General features: G+C 44.9%; 1 protein-coding gene across 4 annotated transcripts in view; it reads left to right on the top strand.

Moving 5' to 3' along the window:
* Positions 1-23,059, top strand: part of TEAD1 (TEA domain transcription factor 1) — a 282,584-nt gene extending 259,525 nt beyond the window's left edge. For all 4 annotated transcript variants that reach the window (XM_056115974.1, XM_056115973.1, XM_056115976.1 and 1 more), the window contains 3 exons: positions 9,715-9,855; positions 11,169-11,321; positions 15,469-23,059. In XM_056115974.1, coding sequence (XP_055971949.1) covers positions 9,715-9,855; positions 11,169-11,321; positions 15,469-15,582 — 408 coding nt within the window. In that variant the 3' untranslated portion in view covers positions 15,583-23,059. The remainder of the gene's footprint in view (positions 1-9,714; positions 9,856-11,168; positions 11,322-15,468) is intronic.
* The last annotated feature ends 906 nt before the right edge of the window (positions 23,060-23,965 follow it).

Raw genomic sequence — 23,965 nt, 5'->3', positions numbered from 1 at the left:
TTGGAGATGGGTGTCAGGGCTGGTGCTCACCAAGGGGCCAGCTAACTGGGGTGGGGGCGGGGCTGCTCATTAACCACCTCCCCTGGAAAGCAGTGGCCCCGTGTGCAGCTGCTTGGGGCTGTTTGGGTCTCCTGGGGCTGAGACCGTGATTCTTTCTTCCCTGCTACTGTGTGAAGTCACCTTAAATTGTATGGGAGATCTTAATTGAATTTTTTTTTTAATGAATGCTGGTATTTGTAGGAATCTGCAATGCAAACAGCCCTTCTTTCAAGCCCTGCATAGTGTAATTAGAGTGAGCTCTTTAAGATTCTTTGAAGTACTAAATGTTTATGAAATTCAAATAGGGGTGCCAATCTGCACAATAAAGGGGTTCTCGGTCATGTTTTCAAAAATCTCCTATTTTGTAGATGTAAATATATGCCATAATTAGTGGGCAGTAACTCGAAGCGCCTATTCTTATTTAAAACAGCTGTGGAGAACCTCCAGCTGCGCCCCTGTGGTGTGGGCACAGATACCCCAGTGTGCACCCCTGAAGACTAGCTACCTCCAGCGCCAGGCTGCACGCCCCCTCCAAGTTTATCCCTCGGGTCCCCCTTCCCAGTCATTGTTGTCCAGACGACCCTAGGGGCTGAGGAGTCTCACTCAGGTGGCAAATGGGTGCAGGTGAGTGGGGCTGCGGGTCTGGGAACCGCCAGCCTCCCCGAGTGCCCTCCCTCCCTCCAGGTTTCACCTGCCCTGCCCGAAGCCCCTGAGCCGAGTGCTGAGCCCGTGTCCATGGGTGCCGGCAGGGCCGCTGTGAGGCCCACGCCGGTCCCTGCCTGACCAGCCTCTCCATGTGGCAGGCCTGGCCCGCCGCCCACAGCGGGGCCCGGCTCCCGGTGCTGCCTGCCAAGGAACCAGATGCTGCCATTGGAAAAAATTGCTTCACAATTTGAAATCTTGGTCCTTTGATCATTACTCAGAGAGGATGAAGAGGAGAGGTTCAAAGTGGCAGTTTGAAAGCGCCAGCGTCTCGAGGCCTCCATCAGGGCCTATTATACTGTCTCTCTCTCTCTCTCTCTTGTCGGGGACAAGCCTCTTGATGTTTTCATTTTTGCAACCAAGTAATTCCTGCCTGACTCTTCCCAGCCCTCAGGATGGGAAGGGAGTGCCACAGCCTGCTCCTTCCCTGACCAGTCCCCCGTGCCCCCCACCCCCAACCCCTCCCATTGGTGTTACCTGCTTCCTCCGTGTTCCAGAAGGTTCTGTCCTCTGAGGACAGTGGTACTGCTGGGCCTTCTGAAGGCCCTTCTTTACTTGCCTTCTGTCTGGGTGCTCACATCCCAGCTTGTCGCTCACAGCTCGGGGTTTCCAGCGCCCCAATCCCCTACTCCCCCGCCGCTCCCCCCCCCCCCCACAACACACACACGAGGATCTTAGAACCCATACAGCTGACCAGACCTCGGTTTTGTTGTTGTTGTTGTTGTTTGTTTTCCATGCCTACAAAATAGCAACTTATTTTAACTTTTTTCCATTAGCACTTAGAAATGTGGCACTGTCCTCCTGTTCATCAATTTGCTCAAGCGGGCACCAGTAATGTCTCACAACAAATTGTGAGACTTGTTGTTACTGTTTTTGGCATATCAAATACGTCACAGGTAGCTTGCCAGGATTTGCTGTGCAGGTGAGATACTCTCAGTAGCTTGCCAGGCTCTCTGAGAGGGACGGAGGAATCGAACCCGGGTCAGCCACGTGCAAGGCAAATGCCCTACATGCTATGCTATCACTCCAGCCTAGCTAAAAGGTGATAAAAGTGTTATTTGTGAACCCCTATCAGTAACAGGACTGTAAACCACGTTGTAGAGATTTAAAAACTAAATACGTGCCAGTGGTAGAGGTAGATGGGGGGGGTGGGAGGCGAATGGGGTTGAAGGAGCATTGGTGGAAGAAAGTACATGCTGGGGAAGGGGGTCAGTGTTGAAACAGTGTACACCTGAAACCCAAACATGAAAAACTTTGTAATTCTGCAGTGATGAAATTAAAGGGAAAAAAATTTTTTTGACGCATTCAGACACATGAAATTAAACACATTGGTGAATAAATGGGTCAATTAAATAAGAGATGGGGGAAAACCAATCTTGTCTGATAACTAGTGGCAAAGTGAAATTCCAAGTGTATAAAAGGAGCATGATTTAGGGAAGAATTTAAGAAAATGGGATCTTGCTTTTCGGTGTAGGGCACTTGGTCGTTCTGGCTCCTGCCACAGTCCACTGTGTCATCCTGGCCTTGGACCACCTGCCTTTGCTTTCACATATGTGCGTTTCCAGAACTTGTCCACCTAAACCTTAGAGTCTTGCACTATTTCATAGCTTATGTATTTGCAGAACATTTATTAGTGATTGCCGTCTCTTTCTTTCCGGGGAGAATTCCCTAACGCTGCAGGGGCCCTGAGCCTGCCAGAGAACACGCCCTCCCTCCTCTGTGCGTGCATGCGTGCGTGTGTGTCTGTGTGACTGTTTGTCCTTGTGTGTGCGTGTGTATGTGTCCGTGTGTGTCTGTATGTTCGTGTGTGTCTGTTCCCATGTGTGTGAGTATGTGTGTCTCTCCGTGTATGTGTATGTGTGCATGTGTGTATGTGTGTTTGTGCGTGTGCATGCGTGTATGTCTATGTGACTGTCCCTATGTGTGTGTCCTTGTGTGTGTCTGTATGTTCGTGTGTCTCTGTCCCCATGTGTGTGTGAGTGTGTGTGTCTCCGTGTATGTGTGTGTGTTCGTGTGTGTGTGTGTGTGTGTGTGCTGCTCTCAGTGAGCTGAGCCACCATCTACAATAATAGGGTCCACGCCTGGAGTCTGACTAGAGTTTCTCTCCTGGTCAGTGTTTTCAATGCATAAAGGTAATGGCAGGCTTATTAGCTTTATTAAGAACAGTCCTTTGGGGAGCAAGTTAGTTGCAACCGAGTTCCATAGGCAGCACTGCTTCCTCTGCTGAGCCCCTGGGCTCTGGAAGCAGGAGGAGGAGGAGGAGGGCAGGGCAGTCTGTGCTGTGAGTCTGCTGTCTGAGGTGAGAGAAGCATCCTGAACTGAAAAGAGTCCCTGCACGCCATGCAGGAGACCCCATATGAGAAGAGTGGGAGGCTCAGAACTCAGTTCAGGCAGAGGCCGGTTGGTAGGAACGGGGAGTGGAGAGGGGAGACAGAGGGGCAAGTCAAAGGGAAACACACTCGTCTTGCAGACATACTCTTATATCAGCCTGACTCCACTAGACTGAGCTCAGTAAAAGCCACCAGGAGGCCAGCTGCCATGGCACTCTCAGTGGAAAGGGGTCTGGGAGGTGAAGGTTGCTATCACATAGGGAGAGAAGCATGGGCTGTGACTGTGCCCAGTGCGACCACAGGGTGGAATCCCTGGCACCCCGTATGGTTCCCTGAGCACAGCCAGCAATCATTCATGAGTACAGAACCAGGAGTAACCCCTGAGCACTGCTGGGTGAGGCCCCCCCAAAGCCTGAAAAATGTAAAAGAGAAACAAAAGATGGGATCCAGAGAGAGCATCAGTCAGTGTAAGACTTCGATGCTGAAATTGAGAAGCGGGGGTGGGGGGGGGGTTGGGGGGGCGGGCAGAGCCATAGTACAACGGGTAGGGCATTGGCTTCCCACACGACTATCCCGGGTTCAATCCTCAGCACCCCATATGGTCCCCTGAGCACTGCCAGGAGTAATTCATGAGTGCTGAGCCAGGAATAACCCCTGAGCACTGCTGGGTGTCGCCCAAAAGGCAAAATAATAATAATAATAATTACGGTCACGGTCCTCCCGTTGTTCATCGATTTGCTCGAGTGGGCCCAGTAACATCTCCATCATGAGACTTGTTGTTACTGTGTTTGGCATATTGAATATGTCACGGGTAGTTTGCCAGGCTCTGCCACACGGGCAAGATACTCGTGGTAGTTTGCCGGGCTCTCCAAGAGGGGCGGAGGAATCGAACTCGGGTTGGCCATGTTGGCCGCTTGTAAGGCAAATGCCCTACTGCTGTGCTATTGCTCCAGCCCTTATAATAATAATAATTGGGGGAAGGGGTTCAGAGTCAAGAATTATAGGAATAACTGGGGATGTAGCACAGCATAGAGCCACTTGCCTTGGACATGGGATACCCTGATATCTATCCCTGGCATTGAAGAAAGACAGAGAGAAGCTTGTTAAACAGCTGCCACACACACACACATACACACACACACACAAAAAAAAAAAAGAAAAAGAACTAACCATTAGATGGGAGACGCGTGCTGAATGTCGACTATAGATCGAACACAGTGGCCACTCAGTGCCTCTACTGCAAACTACAACACCCGAACGGGAAGAGAGAACAAAAGGGAATGCCCTGCCACAAGAGGCAGGGTGGGGTGGAGTGGATGGGGTGGGGAAGGTGGGAGGGATACTGGGATCATTGGTGGTGGAGAATGGGCCGGATGGATGGATCGGTACTCAATCATTGTATGACTGAAATGCAAGGTTGAAAGTTTATAAGTCTGTAACTGTACCTCATAGTGATTCACTAATAAAAAAATTAAAAAGAACTAACCACTAGGTCTGATACTTTTTAGGTAATTTTTTTTTCTGTAACTGAGAGTTTAGCCAGAGATAGTGCAGCTCGGGATATGACAGACATTGTAGAAAGAGTTTCCTTCAGAGGATGGTAGGCGAAAAAGTTGGTCCCTGTCTCCGAGAAGCAGGATCTCTTCAAAAGCCTAGTACTCCTGGGATTGCCCTACAAATCGCTGCTCAGAGGTTTTTTTGTTTCCTTTTGTTCTATTTTGTTCATACCTAGCTGTGCTCAAGGGCAGGCACCCAGGGGGGTATGCAGAGCCAGGGATCAAACCCAGGGCCTCAGACATGCAAGGCGAGTGCTCTGTGTTGAGCACTCTCTCATCCCTGAAAGTAGTTTATTCATTTTAACACTTTAGCCTGATGAACCCTCTTAACCTAACGTACCCCCCAAAGGATAAGATATGGTTCAGATTTGGTATTTGTTGGAAAGCTATGTACTAAGTTTTTGTTCCATTTTGTTGTATTTATTATTTGGGGGGGGGGGGTCGGTATCTATTTGTTGTATTTATTTTCTTTGTTTTTGTTTTGGGGGCCACCTGGTGGAGCTCAGGGGTCATGCCCAGCACTGCTGTGGCATCCATGTGATGCCAACAGGGCCAAGGCGAGCACCTGCAGCCCTTGCTTCTCTCCAGCCCAAGTTATTTGCTGTTGGAAAGGATCCTGTGGCCAGATGAAAGCTGATAACAGGGCAGAAATCATTCGGATCTTTAATATCAGCCTATTTTCTTCCCCCCCCCCCCCCTCATTTTCTTGCCTTCAGAACCATCTCAGCTAGGTTTGTCTTCAGTTTTCAGTTCGAGAAAATGAGTTGGTGGAGCGGACGATGAGCTCAGCACGAATCCCAGCCCCTCCTGATCTCACTGCCTTTGTTGTTGATTTAATGCTGGCATTCATTCCTTCTTTGATAATACCTTTGCTTGGGGGGAGTTCAGTGGCCACATTTCTTTCTGAGATAATTTGCAATATTGTCCGCTGACAGATAATTATCTTTCACATCAATACCTCCTCCTAGAGAATTCCCGAAGAGCAGCTGTGATATGGTTGGATAGCTACGTGATTATTTTCCATGTTCAAGAGTAATTACAAAGCAGTTGTAACGGCAAATTGGCTGTTTCCACTAGTAAATAGGGAAGTCTTTAAAATTTACACTGATAATTAAATATTAAGTTTTCTCAAACTGTTAGGGGAAATAAAGTTTAAAAGATTTTAAAACTATTTGTCCCTTTTACCTGCATTTCAATGCATAGACCTTAGGAGTCAGAAGTTCACCTCCTAGACATCTGTGTGTTGGGGCCAAGAAGATAGCTCAAAGGGCTAGGATACATGCTCACGTGCAAAAGGCCTGAGGTCAGCCCTTGATACCACACGATCTCTCGAGCACCAGTTGGAGTGACCCTTAAGTATTGAGCTAGGAGTAGCCCCCAAAACACAAAGCCAGGTACAGTCATCCCACCAAAAAAAAAAAGGAAAGAAGGAAGGACATTTATGTCAAAAGCATATTAAAAATATGTAAGCCCTAGGCACTGCCAAATGTGACCCAAAAAGCAAACAATAAAGAGGTTATAGTAGCACCATAATGTGTACAGTTTGGAAGCGCTGCAAATGTCTGTCAGTAGCAGAATGGCTAACCCCGGTATCTTTTATTCAGTGGGATACTCTGAAATAATAAAAATAAGTGAGGGCGGAGGCTTCCATATCTGGCACCCCGTATGGTCCCCCGAGCACCACCAGGAATGATCCTTGAGTGCAGAGCCAGGTGTGTGCCCTAAGCACCGTCCCTGGGTGTGTGTCTCCCCCCACGCCCCTCCAATAAAAAAGAACAAATGAGATACACATAGCCTGGAAAAATCCCATGTTGCAGTACTAATGAAACCGGATAAAAAGGAGTGAGTCTTCCGCTCTTCCCACTTCAAGTTCAAAACACATATGAAAACAAATGATAGTAGTTCAGGCTTCCAGACGAACTGCAAGGACACGTGCTGAGATGGCTTCTCTCCTTCCTCCAGGTGCTGGGCACATGGGCACAGTCACTTCATATAAATTAAACAAGAGGACCCAGGGCCTTCGTCCAGCGGGCAGGGTATGTGCCTTGCACATGGCTGACCCAGGTTTAATCCTTGGCACCCCATATGGTCCCCTGAGCTGCCAGGGGGTGATCCCTGAGGACAAAACCAGTAGTAAGCCCTGGGCACCATAAACTAGAAAGAAAAAAATTAAGTGGAACCCTTTCTGTAATGCCCCCCCTTTTTTTTCACATTAAATACTTTGATTTCATGTGAAAAAATTGTTAACCTTAATACCATTAAAACTGATCATTTGTTGAGATCATTTCTGAGCACAGGTTTTCTTAATGTATATGCTTTGGGCAACTTTATTTTCTTTAATAATCTCTGTCATTATTACTACAGATCATTCATCCCAATTAAAACAAACCATAGTTGGAGCTGGGGCAGTAGTACAGGGAGTAGAGAGCATATACCTAACCTGGGGTTGATCCCCGGTACCCTATATAGTCCCCTGCACACTTCCAGGAGTAATCCCTAAATATTGCTGTCTGTGACCCGTAAACAAACAAAAATCACGATTTGGGGGGCATTCTAAGGCACAGGGAGAAGGAGAAATGATTTGTTCTGGTTTGTGCTGTAAGAAAGTCCATTGTAGGGAAATGTAGGGGACAAATCATGTAAAGATTATTTCATTGTTATTATGATGTGTCGTTGATAAAATATTTTAGTGTGTCAGATTTGTGTTTTGATTTTATATATATATATATGTATATCTGCATCAGAGTTGCATACTTATGTTACTTAGTCATTATCTTTTTTTTCTTGGTGGTTCCAGAGTGACCCCCCCGTATCACATGTGTGCAAGTCTTTTACATGTACCATGGAGCCACATCTCCGACCCCTGCTTTTATCCTTCAATAAACATATGAACTCACTCTTGTATTCTTTTTGGAGTAAGTTCCTAGGGGTCTGGAGTCCTTTGCGCCAGTCTCTGTGGGCTGCCTTTTCCTGTGTCCAGGGAAGTGAAACGAGGAGGGGGCACACGTTTGCCATTTGTAGACAGAAAAGCTAAGAGATCTTCCTCCCAGGGTGTGAGCCATACCAGCCCAGCTCTTCTCCCCCATTTTGTTGGTTTTTTTCCTCATCATCCCTTAAGTAGTAACTTTGAGAATAGTGCCACCTCCTGTTTGATCTCTCAGGACCTTTCTTTTTTTGGGGGGGGGTCACACCCAGCGATGCTTAGGGGTTACTCCTGGCTCTACACTCAGGAGTTACTCCTGGCAGTGCTTGGGGGGGACCATATGGGATGCCGGGAATTGAACCCAGGTCAGCTGTGTGCAAGATAAACGCCCTAGCCACTGTACTATCACTCCAGCCCACTCTCAGGACTTTTCACATGATGTTTTTTTCTGCCTGGTTTATCACTGTTTTATGCATGTACCTTTTATGTTAGGTCACGGTCAAGTTCTCTGTCATGTTCCTCAGAGCCTCACAGAGAAGATTTGGGTCATGGAATGTATGGAGGACAGGGGAAGCAATCGTTGCCATAGGGAGCTTTTTGACCAGCTTTGCTGTCCTGCTTGACCCGCCTGCATATCCTGGGGAAAGTACCTGGGGGACAGGAAACACTAGGGGGTGCCCCCCCCCGCACTAGCCCTGCAAAGCTATCATTGTACCACCTTGGGCTCCACCTGGTCTTAATGCTCCCCACACTCCTTTCCAATGAGCCCTGCCCTCAGTCAGGGTTTGCTCATTCCAGGAAAGGAAAAGTCAGTCCTGACCTCTGCCTAGATTTTCCAGGCTCATTGCCTAATCTCACAAAAGAATTTCAGAAGGAGACTGGATGTGACCTAAGCCATTGTTGGGGCCTGGACCCCAAGCCCTGCCAGGAGTCAACCCTGGATGTGACCCAAGAACAAACAAAAAATGGGGGAGCAAAGAGGCAGCCCTTCAAGAAGAGGAGAGGGCCCTGAGTGGACTTCGGGGAAGGGACTGTTCAGTTGGTCTTTCCCAAATTGCCCTGCCCTGGAGTTCTGCGCAGGTCAGAGCTGTCAGGTACTGCTGTGTCACTTATGTTTATACTCTAGCATTTTGTTCCAGTTCAAGATTCTCTTCCCCCAGGGCACTAGTCTTCTCTGGGCCAGCCGGGCATCGTTCATTGTCTTCTCAAGCCCCAAGACCTGCATCTCTAAAGAAGCTTCAGTCACTGTGTTCTGGGCCTGGCAGGAGGCTGTGACAGTAATGCCCATGCTTCAGAGTGCATCTTGATTTTATTTCTTTCTGAAACTTATTGCCAGGGGCCCAGCTACCTCCCTGCCTCATAGGTTCTCATGAAAATTTGCCAAGTAACAGTTCTCTGTGTGATATGGCATCTATGTAAACCATTCACAAGAAGAATTTCCCTGTATGTGATGGTTTGTTTTTGATACACAAAACAAACTACCTGTCAGCTACCAATCCTGCTAGTCTTATAAATAACTCCGAAGATTAATGAATATGAGCCCAGTTCATAGACTGATCTCGGCACATACATAAGTGGCCTCACAAGACTTCTGATAATAAACATGTATTATTTTCCTGACCCTGAATCCGTAAACCATAAAATGAGATACATGTACATGGAGTTTGTCATCTCTAGGGGCCCTCCCGTTGATCGTCGATTTGCTCGAGCGGGCCCAGTAACGTCTCCATTGGAGACTTTGTTGTTACTGTGTCTGGCATATCGAATACTCTCTAGGGGAAGGGGGAAAAATGAACATTCAGGGGTTTTTATTGTTTGTTTGTTTTCTTTTTGGGTCATAACCAGGAATGCACAGGGGTTACTCCTGGCTCATGCATTCAGGAATTGCTCCTAGCAGTGCTCGGGGGACCATATGGGATGCTGGGAAGCGAACCCAGGTCGGCTGCTTGCAAGGAAAACGCCCTGCCCGCTGTGCTATTGCTCCAGCCCCTGAACATTCTGTTCTGAAATGACCGTTGAACTTGTTTCTAGAAGAGCAGAGCCCACGGCCTCCAACCTGTCCCTGCCCACCACTCACCCAGCCTGGATATCTCGCCCTGATTTTTGCTTGTTGCTGTGCTGCTTCAGATGAGCTAATAACCTGTTTTCATTTCCCATCTCACAGGCCGATCTAAACTGCAATATTCAAGATGATGCCGGGGCTTTTTACGGTGTGACCAGTCAGTATGAAAGTTCTGAAAATATGACCGTCACCTGTTCCACCAAAGTTTGCTCCTTTGGAAAGCAAGTAGTAGAAAAAGTAGAGGTAAGTGTCCTCTGTGTACTGGAACTTTCCCTCAGGGGCAGACTGTCTAGGCTTGGTTTGGGCCAAGAGTTTTTGTCTTTTGATTTGGGGGCCAAATAAATTTTTTTTATTTTTTCTATCCTTTTTTAATTTTTCCTGTGTTTTGTTTTTCTTCGTTTATTCTCCCTGTTTTTAAAGACAGGAGTAGCAGAGTTCATGGCTGCTGTGAAGTGGTTTCTCCTAAGGTAGAGAAATGTGATGGCCACTGGCCTGTGAGGTTTTTTGTTTTTTTGGTTTTTTTCAGAGTCAAGAAGGGTTTTGTTGTTGTTGTTGTTGTTTTTGTTTTTTTTTTTTTGGCTCTTTGAAGAACTGGGATTGCCTGGCTGTGCTCCTAGGTCTTCAACTAGACCATCATTTAACAGTAGTCACAGTTTTTTGTTTTGTTATTTTTTTTGATCTAAAATATATCATGCTTATTTAAAACTTTCATCTTGGGGCTGGAGAGATAGCACAGTGGGTAGGGTGCTGGCCTTGGGTACAGCTGACTTGGATTCGATCCCTGGCACCACATATGGTCCCCCAACCATTGCCAGGAATGATCTCTGAGCATAGCTGGATTTGGCCACAAACCAACCAACTATACAAACAAAATTGTCATCTTAGTTGGGCCAGAAGCATAGCTCAGAAGGATGGAGCACATGCTTTCCTGTAGGATGCCCAGGTTTGATACCCAGCATGACACAGTATTGTCCCCTGAGCAGTACTGAGAGTGACTACCAAGCACAGAGCAGGGAGTAGACCTGACAAAGCATCAGGTGTAAAAGAATCTGAATAAAGCTATCATCTATCCTACCCTTTCCTCTTGATTTTCTGGGAAAAAAAAAACCACTGTGGTTTCTGAGTGTGGCATTAAGTTTCAGGATGGTTTGATATTTTTAAAAATATAATCTACATAATAGCACAGTTGATAAACAAGTTATGTCGCAAAGTAAAATGGTTCTGCAGGAAACACTATGTTTCATATGTTTTGAAATCAGCTGGAGCGATAGCACAGTGGGTAGGGCATTTGCCTTGCACGTGGCCGACCTGGGTTCAATTCTTCGCCCCTCTCGGAGAGCCCGGCAAGCTACCGAGAGTATCCCGCCTGCAAGGCAAAGCCTGGCAAGCTCCCCGTGACGTATTTGATATGCCAAAAACAGTAACAACAAGTCTCACAATGGAAACGTCACTGGTGCTTGCTCAAGCAAATCGATGAACAACGGGAGGACAGTGCTACAGTGCTATGTTTTGAAATCAGAAACATAAAATATGATCAAATCCTCTTTCTCTCCCAGACGGAGTATGCAAGGTTTGAGAATGGCCGATTTGTATACCGAATAAACCGCTCCCCAATGTGTGAATATATGATCAACTTTATCCACAAGCTCAAACATTTACCAGAGAAATATATGATGAACAGTGTTTTGGAAAACTTCACAATTTTATTGGTAACTATTTTGTTTCTTTCTATTTGTCAAACTCAGTGCTAAGACTAGTGGAAAGATTTGAAGAAGTCCTGCAAGACTGGGACACAGCTTAGGCTTGGGCCACAAGGTGGCCCAAAATTCACAGCCCCTATAGGGAAAAGTTGAGTCTGATATGAGCTCAAGACTGTGGAAATGAAGGGTCCCATCCTGCTGGGCTCACTCAACTTGGCAGTACTGGAATTGGAGAGGATAGCAAAAAAAAAAGAGACATTCCTAGGGCCAGAGCAGGATTACAGTGGGCAAGGAACTCTCCTTGCCTTCAGCCTGTTTCAATCCCCCACACCCCATATGGACCCCCGGGTCTCATTAGGAGTGACCCCTGAGCACAGAGCCAGGACTAAAGCCCAGAGTATAGCAGGGTATGGCCTAAAAACAAAAAAGTAACATTCCCAGATTCCAATGCTGCCTGCACCTTGGGAAGGCCTGGAGAACTTGTAGAAGTTCTGGTAGCAAGGCTGCACCCGAGGTCAAGTTAGTAAGGGTAGGACCAGGCCTTTGTGTCTCTCTTAAGATCCCTAGGTAATTCCATGTTAGCTGAGTTTCTGTCTCAGCTTCGAATGGTATGCAAATCCTCAGCGAAGAAGCTACTTGCTAGTTTATACTTCAGACATTTCCGAGAAGCAACATATGTTAATATGGCCAAAATACAAGCTCTCAGAAAAAACTGCAAATTAGAGCAGAATGTCATGAGCAGGAATGTGTGTGTGGGGAGGTGGGGGAGCCTTGATCTGCTTCAGGGGAAGAGTATGATCAGAAATAATGGGAGCAGAGGGAGGGAAGTGTACAGGGCTCTGCAAAGCTTTCTGGCCCCCTGGACAGTGCTGTGTATGAGGAGGTACCATCCCCCAACTTAATTTTAAAACAAATTTCTTCGGGGGACTTGGGAAGATTATTAAGAACAGTATTGTCCTCAAAATATACCTATAAAATACCCAGTAATGAGTTTCATAAGGATCATTGTTAGAAAATAGCATTCCTTGATTAAGTGGAAGGAAAAATTCCCAAATAAAACTTGCTGGAAACAATTTTGCTAAAAATTTCAGCAAGACAATATTGTACTAAAAAATGCAGCACACACAAGTCCTGCTTCACAACTCTTTGTTACTAGGATTGAGTATTAGAATTGGTAGAGCAAGAATGATTTACCTGGAATTTTGGATCCAGTAAGAGAGTGGATCCAAACCACTCAGGAAGGCAGGAAGGAAGAGAGGGAGGGAGGGAGGGAGGGCTTCAGTTTGTACCCCAATCCCAAAATCTAGTTTGCAGTTCTTGCCCACATCTGTAGTATGCCCTACCAGTAGTTATCCAGATCATAAAATCCTTGACACTTAGCAGTAACTTTCATGAACCAATAGATGTAAGCACCAGCCACCACTGTAAAACAGTTTTAATTCATTGAAAACCTCCTGTCTATCAAATTCATCCAGGAGGTCCTAGCTCCAGTGAATAAAACGGGAGTTTCTGGGTGTGGGGTCCCACGTCCGGGTATGTGTTTATTTTTACAGCTCCCAGGAGGTGCTGAGACCTGTGTGCTGCTGCAGGACTGATGTGAGCCCCAGAGAGGCTCTGGCTCCAGACACGTGGTTGGCACACAGTCGGCACACAGAGAATGTTGCATATAACTTTCATGTATTCTAGGGAAGGAGAGAATCTGAATGGAGTGTTTGATGTGCCGTGTCTCTAAAATTTATTTATTTTGGTTCTGGATCATACCCAGTAGTACTCAGGACTAAATGCTGACTCTGCACTCCATCTCCTGACAAGCTCTGGGGACCATATGGGGAGCTAGGGATTGAACCTGGGTTGGCTGCATACAGTGCATGTCCTCTACTTGCTGTACTATTACTCCAGCCCTATGTCTCTTAAAATGAAGCTCATCAAGGGAGAAGTCTAGAAAACATGTTCTTTATAACCGTTCATTAGTATCCTCTCCTCTAGTGATTTCGGGTTGAGTGCTGACAGGTAGGTGTCCAATAGATGTTCTCTGTTGCTGTTTAAGAACAGATAGAACACCTTAGTTGTCAGGTGAGCAGGAAGTACGTATGTCATCCCAGTGTTAACATTAGGTAGTTCAGGAATTAACCAAAACTTTGAATGAATGTGCACCCTCTTCTGTCTCTTAGGAGGAAGCCTAGCTGTTTCCTAAAGCCAGTTCTAATGCCATAGAGTTATTCAATATGGGACAAGCATTCTTTGCTACAGAGGTGCATACTTAGCAGTCTGTATTGGCTGTTGCTGTGCATTTTCATTCATTGAGCAAAAACATGCATACAGGGGGTGAAGCAATAGCACAGCAGATAGGGCTTTTGCCTTGCATGTGGCGGACACAGGTTCAATTCCCAGCATCCTGTATGGTCCCCAAGCACCGCCAGGAGTAATTCCTGAGTGCATGAGCCAGGAGTGGTAACCCCTGTGCATTGCTGGGTGTGAGACCCCTCCCCCCAAAATAAACATGCATGCTAAACATTACACTAGTTTAGTGGGGAATACGGTGCCTGTTCTTCAGGAACTTAGTGTACACTGGAAGCCTGGGAACTAAAAAATATATATCATTCTACCTGTACTGCATACAGTACAGCAGTCTATGATGGGAAAGAATGAAGTAATTTGAGTCATTATTCTTCAGTCAGGCACTGCATCCTAAATTTGGGTGTCTAGAGGGTAAGGGGAACTGCAGGAGCGGAGTTGCCCGATACACCGTGGGGGATAAGCACACTGTAAAATGGACTAGGCGCGCGCGCTCTCTCTCTTTCTCTCTCCCTTTAAATTTTTTTATTGAATCACTGAGATAGACCATTAAAAGCTGTTCATGATTGGATTTCAGTCATATAGTGTTCCAGCACTCATCCCTCCACCAGTGTACATTTCCCAGCACCAGAGTCCCTACATTTCCTCCCATCATCCCCCACCCCCTGCCTGGCAAGTGTTCCCCCTCCTCTCTCTCTCTCTCTCTCTCTCTTTCTTTCTCTCTCTCTCTTTCTCTCTCTCTCTCTCTCTCTCTCTCTCTCTCTCTCTGTTTCTCTCTGTCTCTCTGTCTCTCTCTCCTAAATGTTTGCAAATTCTGAGCTGGCCTATCAGAAGTAACAGAGAGTCACAGAAACGTGTCAAGAAACAGAGTTTGTTTTGCTTTTAGGAAGTTCTTTCTAAGAGTGCCATGAGGAACTGAGACAGGATGAAGACAAGGTGGATGCAGGGAGCAGCAAGAAGCCTGGGCCAGAGAGCTCAGTTCTGAGTGAGGCTGAAGATGCGGCATAGAGGAGAGACCAGGTGAAGAGTCTGAGCTCAAGATGGGAAGCAGATAAATAGAGCAGATAGGCGGATAACTTCATTTGTATGATCATCTCATTATAATTTTGATGAGAAAAAGAAATTCTGGAAGATTAGACATTGAATGAAATGCGAGGACCCCCCCCCCTTTTAATTATAGGTCATTTCACTTAAAGCCACAGTTTCCAAAAGTCTATCAGTGATAGCCTGTGAAAACTTACTGTATTTCAGAAGACACTTTGAAAGGTAAAGCCTTAGGAACAAAAGGATGTATCATTTCATATTGGTACTTTCTACTTTACTCAGCATTAACTCTTTATTCTTACTTTACTCTTCCTTTACTCAGCATTTACTCTAGTGAGTCTGGGCACTGCCGGTGAATACAGAGGTGAGCAAGGCACTCAGGGAATACTGGCTATTGTGAGAAAAACATTCAGCACAAGTTGAGGACTAAGATTGGAGACAATTCCTAGAGTAAATGACGGAGACATTTGTGTGGAACAGAACATTAGAAGGTTGTATTTGTTGCAAAGAAGTCAGCTACTACCAAAAATAACAACACTTAATTTCCTTTTTGAGCTTACTTTTCCAGTGAAATCCTATCCGTAGGTTTTTCTACACATAGAAACTAGACCTCATAAAGATTCCAGGTGGGTTTATAATATCTTGGATTTGTACTGGATTGCTTAGAATGAGACTGGACAGATCTCTGTAATCCATTTATCAGGCTTCAGACTGTTCCTCTCCAGTGAAATCATGGTCACCAGAGCACAAGTGGAATATGCTTTCATCCATGTGTTATTTTCTTTACATATGTATACATCTTTTTATGTTTTAACAGGTGGTAACAAACAGGGATACACAAGAAACTCTTCTCTGCATGGCCTGTGTATTTGAAGTTTCAAATAGTGAACACGGAGCACAACATCATATTTACAGGCTTGTAAAGGACTGAACCTGGTTATTTATATATATAGATATCTGTATATATACACACACACATATGTGCACACACACACTCTCTCCATTATCCAAGGACTGACTGTAAACCTCACCACACAGGGGTGGGGCCCTGGCCCCAAGGTCACCCCAATTTTTCTAAATCCTATTTGAGTGAAGTCATTTTTTTTTTTTCATGTGTTCATACTACCATTGTAGCTGTGAAGTTCCGGTACAGTTGTAAAAAGAGAAATTGAGTTGTTCCTATGTGTTCTTCAGACCTGCAGCCCACAATTCCTCTGGAAGGGGGAACCTTGAAAACTCAGTCTCTGCAGAGACCTGTTTCTAATTGTGGTAGAAAATAATGAGACAGAGCATTTGCTATGGGACATTTACAGCCTTTATACAAATGTATTTAGTTCTTTTTTTTTTCAACATAAAATTCTTGTTTTAAGATACAAGTAAAATTAATCTTTAAATGTAAATGTAAATTAGTACACAAACTAAGAATCTTTAGACTTACCTTTGTAACTAATTAGGGTTAAAGTTATGAAAGAATGTAATTCACTAAATTATTTTTTAAATGAAACTTTTCTTTTTGAAACCAAATGTTAAAATATAGCCTTAAGAAATGCTTGGTAGAAATATGCTAATGAGACAAATTTGTACTTTTTTTCCTCGAGGTTAAAAACTAATCTCCTAATTCATTAAACTCTTAAACAGGTATTACAAAGGAAGAAAAATTCACCCCTTATCCTTAACATATATAGTATATTTAAAAATATAAAATTGTATTGTACTAATGTCATGATTGATTATTTAATGAAAAAGAGAAGATGGCTCTTTCTGCAATAAGTAGATAAATAATGAAAATCTAAATCTACAACATTTATAGAATGTGTGTGCAGTTATATTTTATCTGGGCAACCAAATTTTTTGAAATGAGTAAATATTCAAACCACTGAAATTTAGTGACATAAAATTAAAATTGGCATGAATACTGCACTGTGGGCTACAAAGTACCGAAAAATCCTGTGGCTGGGAGAAAAATTTGATCCACCATCCAGTAAAAGGCTCATCAGTTTTAGCATCTGCTCCCTAGAAAATTGCAAGTATCCTTCCTCACCAGCCTGTGGATAGATTATTTCTGATGATCCAGTATGCAGATTAGTCTGTTGTAACTATATGTGTATGTTTGTGTTGGTATATACATATAACATACACATATAGTCATTCAAAACATATTTATTGAATGTCTATTTAGTGTCACTCAGTCTGCTAGTGCTGATATGTATGTGTATCTCAAATCTGTGTCAGTAGGTCTAGATGCAGTCTCTTAAGAGCATCCACTTTCTTGACATCTCTCAATAAGTCATACTACTTTGTTTGTCTGGGCTTTGAGAGGCTCATCTGTTTAACTCTGCCCTTTCAAATATGCTCATCTGGGAGGAAGTCAATCTTCCCTGGAGAGAGTCAACTTTTCCGCCCAAATATTCCAAAGCATATCCCAGGCAGCATTGGTTAGCTATGGCCGTATGTCTTTGGCTATTTCCATAAGTGCTTCATTGATTGGGAAGGGGACAGGGCGTGCCCCACCCCCACCAGATTTCTCCATGAAAAGGGATAGTTTTATAATTATTAAGAATCAATTAACAAAGTAGCACATAAAATTCATTTTATGAGTTGTGAGCTATGTTAAGATTTTTTTCATTAAGCCAGAAAAAAGAAAACTTGATTCTGTCCCATGTAAGTAACAAAACCTCCCCTTCCCCTCCCTCCATCTGTTGTCTGCTGGCTTCTGCCCCATACCTGGCCTCTCCTACACTCATGCCACTGGTTACAGAAAGACCAGGAAAGAAAGTGCAACGCTCTCCCTGTTGAGTATGCTCTCATCCCCTACTCAGCCAGTGGGATGGTGCTGTCTTCCCCTCAAAGGGAAGCTGCCTTTGGGTCTTCGGGTCTTGGGAGCCTTCAGGGGTTGCTCCAGTGCCCACCCAAGCCCCTGAGTTTCCTCCACTATTATCCCATTAATGACTTTATGATCACCCCTCTTGGGGGTGTTTCTCTGGTTCTGGTCTTCTGCATCTTTCCTCAAGGGAACCCCCCACCCCCCGATTTCCCAGGACCATGACTGAAAGCCAGTGACCTTGTGTGACTCAAGGCACACCACTGCAGAATTTCAGGGATAGAGATCTCTGGTTCCTGTCCCCACCAGGGAGTGAGGCTCTTCCGTGCTGCCAGAGGGCTCTTGGGATTTATCTTGCAAAGCACAACTAGCCTGGGAGCCAGGAGCAGCTCTAGGAAAATTCTGTTGGCTGCAGAAAAGGGAAGACCAGGGCTGCTGAGCTCAGACACTCGGCTGGGCCTTCTGCGGCCTCCCTGCTAGCACCCCCTTTACCCAGAGAGTTAGGATTGGGGAGGGTATCATGAATACCCTGAGGACTGCTTTTTGTTCTTAAAAACTTCTAAGCCTTTCCCCCAATGAATTTCTTATCACCATCTTCTAAAAGTCTCTCCAGGGCAGATTTTGCTTCCCCCATCTTCACCATCAGATCATTTACCCAAAACTCTTGGTTTTATCTCTGTCTTCCTCCAGTCAGACCCTGGCTGGTGCATTAGAACTCACAGTGCCAGACCATCTTAGTTCTCTCATCTGTAGTTTGGGGCCTCTCCCAGTGTCAGCAAAAGCCTTTGAACCCTGTCCAGGTCTTCCCCAGGTCCCCACAGGGTGCTCCCTCCTTCCTGGTGGCCCTCCAGGGCCAGTTTGGTGCAGGATTTTCACATACTTCTGCTGCATTATACCAAGGTTTGTTTCCATAGTCAGCTCCAGGACACTGACATTCTCACCATTCTCGAATCCCTAAATGTCCATGTCATTCTTGAGACAACCCGGCTTCTCAGTGTGGCTCTGTGGTGGGCTGTCCTCTGCCCTATTATGTGTTTTACAAGCCCCCTAGATGCTGGGAGCACCCTCCACCTCCCAAAAAAAGGTCAACATGGAGCATTTCGTTACCATTCAAAATGTCCAGATGTGGCCTGTATCACATGGTGCACAGAATATCCCCCCATTGCAGCACAGCCGCCCTGGCTCCTCCAGTCCCAGATCCCACCAGGAGCATCTCTGTTTTCCCCAGATCACCCTGAGAAAGCTGCGCTCCTGCGAGTTTTGTTCCGGGGTGTCAGGAGCAGGCAGGGAGACTCGTGACATGTCTCTGGACGTGTCTGTGGTTCTTCCTGTTTCAGAATCCCCCCTTCACAGCACTCTCTCTTGCCCCAAGTAGTCTATCATTCATCCCTAGGAACATAGGGAATACCCAGCAATTCTGTTTAAAGAGTACTTCTCGTTTGATCTGCACACGTTAGCCTGCCAGTTGTACTTTTTATTTTTAATCCCAGCTGTTTCATTATTCCTCATAAGCTCCTGCATCTCACTATCAAATCTTTCATCCATTCAGCATATTTCCTCCAACCTTCTACTTTGAAACTTACACTCAGTGTTGTTTATAGAGTTGATGGAAGCCTCTAGAACATTGCATTACTAACAGGAACATTGCATCCCCAGCAGTGGAGGAAAGGGGTGGCTTCCAGCAGGGGGCATCCCCAGACTGGCTCAGAGAGAGAGAGAGAGAGAGAGAGAGAGAGAGAGAGAGAGAGAGAGAGAGAGAGAGAGAGAGAGAGCTCAGTCGCCTCCACTTCTGGTTGAAGTTCAGGGGGCGGGAGATGATTTGTCTGAAGTAACGGGCTGGAGTGGGGGGGGTAGCAGTTGAGTCAAGGTGAAGCTCCAGAACTCTAGCCACTTCATCTGGGGCCCCTTCCAGTAAAGGGGATCCTTTTTGGTGCTCATACTGACACTATCCCTGCAACTATGCGGACAGGGTCAGCTCAGAAGGGAGGGTGGTTCAGATCCCCCTTCTGCCAAAGCAATGGCATCATCACCCGATGCCGTCACTCCCACTCGAGGGCCCGTGGAGGCGCCACAGCGGATGGGAGAGCTGATGAGCCTTTTCATGTCCTCTCACCTGCCACAGGCTCCAAGTGAACATTGAATTTGCTCACACCCAGCAGCAAAGTCCCACACTCAGACCAGCCAACAAACAGCCCCGTCCCCACGACTTGGTGTTCAAGTCCCCAGATGACTTCTAAACCCAAGTCGTCTTTAGGTCTCAGGACTGTAGTGGCGTCAGCAGTTTGTTTTGTACAACTATAAAGTATTGAAATTCTAGGAGATGACGGTTAATTTTACAAACCAGGTACACACGATTTGTATAATTTTGTCTATGCTCTGGTACACTACATCTGTCCTAATGAAGGGTGGAACCCATTCTGTGCATTGGTGTTCACCCCTGTGACGTTAAGAGGCTGTGTCTGCATTGCATATTTCTTTCTGTTGATGTTTCTATGGCCAAGCCCTGCAGATGTCATTTCTGAAAAGCCTTAAATCGTTGCGATGTTACGTGTAGGGTATGCAGTGCAAAAGGCTGCCTCGGAACTGTGAGCCCTTTTCTAAGCTGGAAGCATTTCTCTTGCTACCGTTACTTTTTTAGGAAGTTTTACATTCAGAGCTGCCAAAGCGTTCCAGTAAGCAGTGCCTTAGTGATACTTAGTCGTGCCGCCTTTTCTCACAGTTTTCCACATCCATTTACTAATTGGCCCAGTGTTCAAAAGAGAAGGAGCCAAAAAAAAAAAGAAAAAGTTTTCCTTTTTGTTTAGTAAGCCCATTTTTCTCCAATTCCTTGGGAAACTGACTATTTGGTCAGAAATCTGAAACTGAACCTGTAGTATCAGTTCTGTGACCACACCCTGAAATGTATATACCAAAAAAACGGGAGGTCTTGCAACTTCATAGTTTACTATGAAAAGCAAATTGTACTTTTAATGTTGCCTTTTAAATTCTCGACCAAATACGTAGCTATTTGTGAATTTCTGCACTCTAGCATGAAAGTGCCTTTGGTTTGAGATTCCAGCTTAGAAAAGTGCTGCCATAATTAAGATAATTTGTAGAGAGACCAAAAATATTTTGAGATCACCGTAATGCCTTTGGTTTCCCGGGTTGAGTCACCAACCACAGGCCTCTGTTCACAAGAGCACGACGCGGGCCCCACCTTGCTGTGATCTACACTGCCACCACCACCCTTCACTGGGAACACACACAGCAGCAGGAGGGACCCCAGGAACTATGTGTGTGTGTGTGTTTGTGTGTTGGTGACCTCGGGGGTCCTCCCAACTCATCACCCCGCCTCCAAGGGAAGGAGCCTACACAGACACACACACACACACACACGAGACTCGGGCTGGTGGATGGATCTGTTCTCTCCTCGTGTTCCTGTTCCATCTCTGGGAGGCTTCCGCTCCTTCCTTTGACAGTGCGCACTTAATCTGGTTTCCAGATACCATGAGACCGTTCTGAAAGTTGGATGCCTCAAACCGAGATGACAGTGCAGAGTAAAAAAAAAAAAAGAGTTAGGGTCATTCCAATCCAAGTGTTCTTCTTTAGGACTCTGAGTGTTGTGCGTGAATGTGCTAAGAGAAACTTCCAAAGAGCACCACCATTCACAATTGGGCCTTTTCAAAGAATGGTTCAGCCCCACCAAAGGGCGACTCTTTAAAGTCTGTATTGTTGGTTTTGTATCAAATCAAAAGCTCATATCAATTAGGAAAACTGATAGAGATAAAGAAGAGGAGTGAAAAGGACACAAAGGCCAAAACACCAGCCAAACAATAGCCAGGGGGAAAAATACATAAAGATATTTCTTTACCATTATAGACTTTAAAATGACATCAGACAGCTTTGAAAGTTAGCCTCTGAACTCTTAAATCCAGATGTCCCATCTGTCTCTACCTGGTGTCTTTAAAATTACCCTCTTTGGGCTCTGGAATTTCAGGAGTGATTTCTATCCGCACCAAGTCATAGAAATGGCTACATGAAAAAATTAAAGGAAAGGAAAGGAAAATTACTTCACACATGTTCTAGTCAGTCTCTTAAACCCAGCCCCTCCCTGTCAGTACAGTCACACAACTTGAAAGAAATTAGCCAATATTTGATTTCTGCTTCTCTTTTCAACTGTTACTGTGCTTTGTTTGGGAGTAGTTTTATCTCATGGACTCACTGCTTAGATTAAGAATGGAGGTTTTGTGTTTAAAACATATTGCATCGCAAAGAACCATTTTGCTGAATTCACGCACCGTTAAGATGAAGTATTTGTATTTATTGCCCCATTTCCTTAGTCCTAACTTGTTTTTATCCTCTGTGACTTTGCATTGAGTCGTATGCCACATCTTGTGGCATCACTTTAGCATTTGTGACCCCTCTCATTCACCATTCACCAGGGTCCGATTCCAGTAGATTCCACCTCTCAGGTTGAGTCTCGTCTGCCTTTCATCATGAACTCATTTCTCCTTCCCCTTTCTCTCAGAGAGGTGCACAGAATCCAGGCATTAATAATTGGAAACCACTCTGATTTCCATCTTCCTTCCTTCCTTCCTTCCTTCCTTCCTTCCTTCCTTCCTTCCTTCCTTCCTTCCATTAGTAATTTTCTGTGATTGTTTCATTGTGTCAATTAGATTCTAAATGCACTTCTTAAAAAAAAATGCATCTCCCTGTTACCTCCTTCACTTCTGTGAGCCTTTTCTAATAGGGTCATGACTGCAAATGAGGAAGAAAAGTTAAAAACAAAAACAGTACGTGCCTCAAAAAAAAAAAACTACAAAAAAAAAAAAACCTTTGTAACATTTTAAAAAGAAACCTGAATAGCCTTTAATTCTTTAATATGCTTCGATTTTATGTACATCAGTTTTTGCCACGTGTATTTGTTCACATTCTAAATGACTTAATGGGAATCTCACGGTCTGTGTCTTTGTGTCACATGTATGAAATGGGCTCGTGACGTAAGCGTTTCATCTGGTCAGTGGTTCCTTTGATATTGTACTGCTGCCCTGAGTGGGCTCTGGAGCCTGCCTTTAGTAAGGAGGTTCCCCTGGGGTAGATGGAGCTATGGGAGGGTGGGGTCAAATTTTCACACTTGTTTTCTTAACCTATTTGCAGAAACCTTCAAAAGGCATTTGGTTAAACCTCTTGGCAGTACAGTATTCTTGTATTTGTTAATGTCTGTGTTTAGGTACTGGTACCTTTTTGTTTAAAAAAATGTTCTAAGTGTTGGCTTTAAAGTGAATTTATCTTTAGTATGATAGTTATATGAAAATTATAGGGTTTGTGTGCAGAGAATTTTTTTATAAAGTGCTTTGTAAAAAGAAAAAAAATGTATTCTAGCTTTCGCGGTACATATGTGTGATAACTTTAATATCCATGACAGTTAAGTGCAATTATTTCATCACTCTAAAAATGCTATTTTTGTGTCAGTTCCTGCAGGTGTTTTCATGTCTTTGCAAAGTGACACATTTTGATGCCTTCTTGATAAAGTGGTAGACATTTTGTAGCTTTCTAGAAACTTTGTATTCATACGGTATCAATGAAAAATAAAGAAAATGAAAGTGTGGGTCACCTCTTTTATTGACACAAGTGTATGTTGTTGGAAATGAATGTTGTGGGTGATTTTGTGAAGGACAGAATAAAGGAGGTCATGGCCCTGATCCTTCTGGCAGTGCCTGTGGAGCTCAGTCATCGGAACAGTAGGTGTTAAGTCTAGCAGAGTGTCTGAAGGACATCCACAAGTCCATTGTTCTGTCTGCCTGTCTCTTCTTTTTTTTTTTCTTTTTGGGTCACACCTGGCGATGCACAGGGGTTACTCCTGACTCTGCACTCAGGAATTATTCCTGGTGATGCTCGGGGGACCATATGGGATACTGGGAATCGAACCTGGGTCAGCTGCGTGCAAGGCAAACACCCTACCCACTGTACTATCGCTCCAGCCCCTCCCTGTGTCTTTAATGCTTTTTTAATGCGTGCTAAATATATGTACACACACACACACACACACACACACACACACACACACACACACACACATTGGCCTCAGTTATACAGACCCGCCCAGGCTGGGTCCCAGACATGCTCAGACTAATGTTGTTCCTTGTTCCATGAGTGAGCAGTTGGTCCTTAAAAACCAAAAATCAGCAGTTTCCCACAGAGTATTTATGAGCCAGGGTAAGACAGAAGGTGGGGAACAGAGGCAACTACTGCATGTTCTTGCCTCCATGGGGCTTGCAATCAACATTTCGGTTGCATGTTTGTTGAGTGTAACTTCACTCCTAGGATCATTGTAAGGTTCATCATTCAGGTATGTGCAATACAGACATGCATATAGGTCTTGGGATTCACTAAGCCATAAACTATGTTGGAATGGGACCAAGTTTTTGTATTGTTTTGTTTTGGAGGGATGGTTTTTGGTTTTGTTTTTGTTTTGTTTTCTTTCTGGGGCACACCCAGCATGTGCAGGGCTTAT

The sequence above is a fragment of the Sorex fumeus genome, unplaced genomic scaffold, assembly GCF_029834395.1.
Source record: "Sorex fumeus unplaced genomic scaffold, SorFum_2.1 ptg000030l, whole genome shotgun sequence".
In the NCBI taxonomy this organism is placed as follows: Eukaryota; Metazoa; Chordata; class Mammalia; order Eulipotyphla; family Soricidae; genus Sorex; species Sorex fumeus.
Note: the sequence above shows the minus strand (reverse complement) of the source record. Positions and strands in the feature narration are given on the sequence as shown.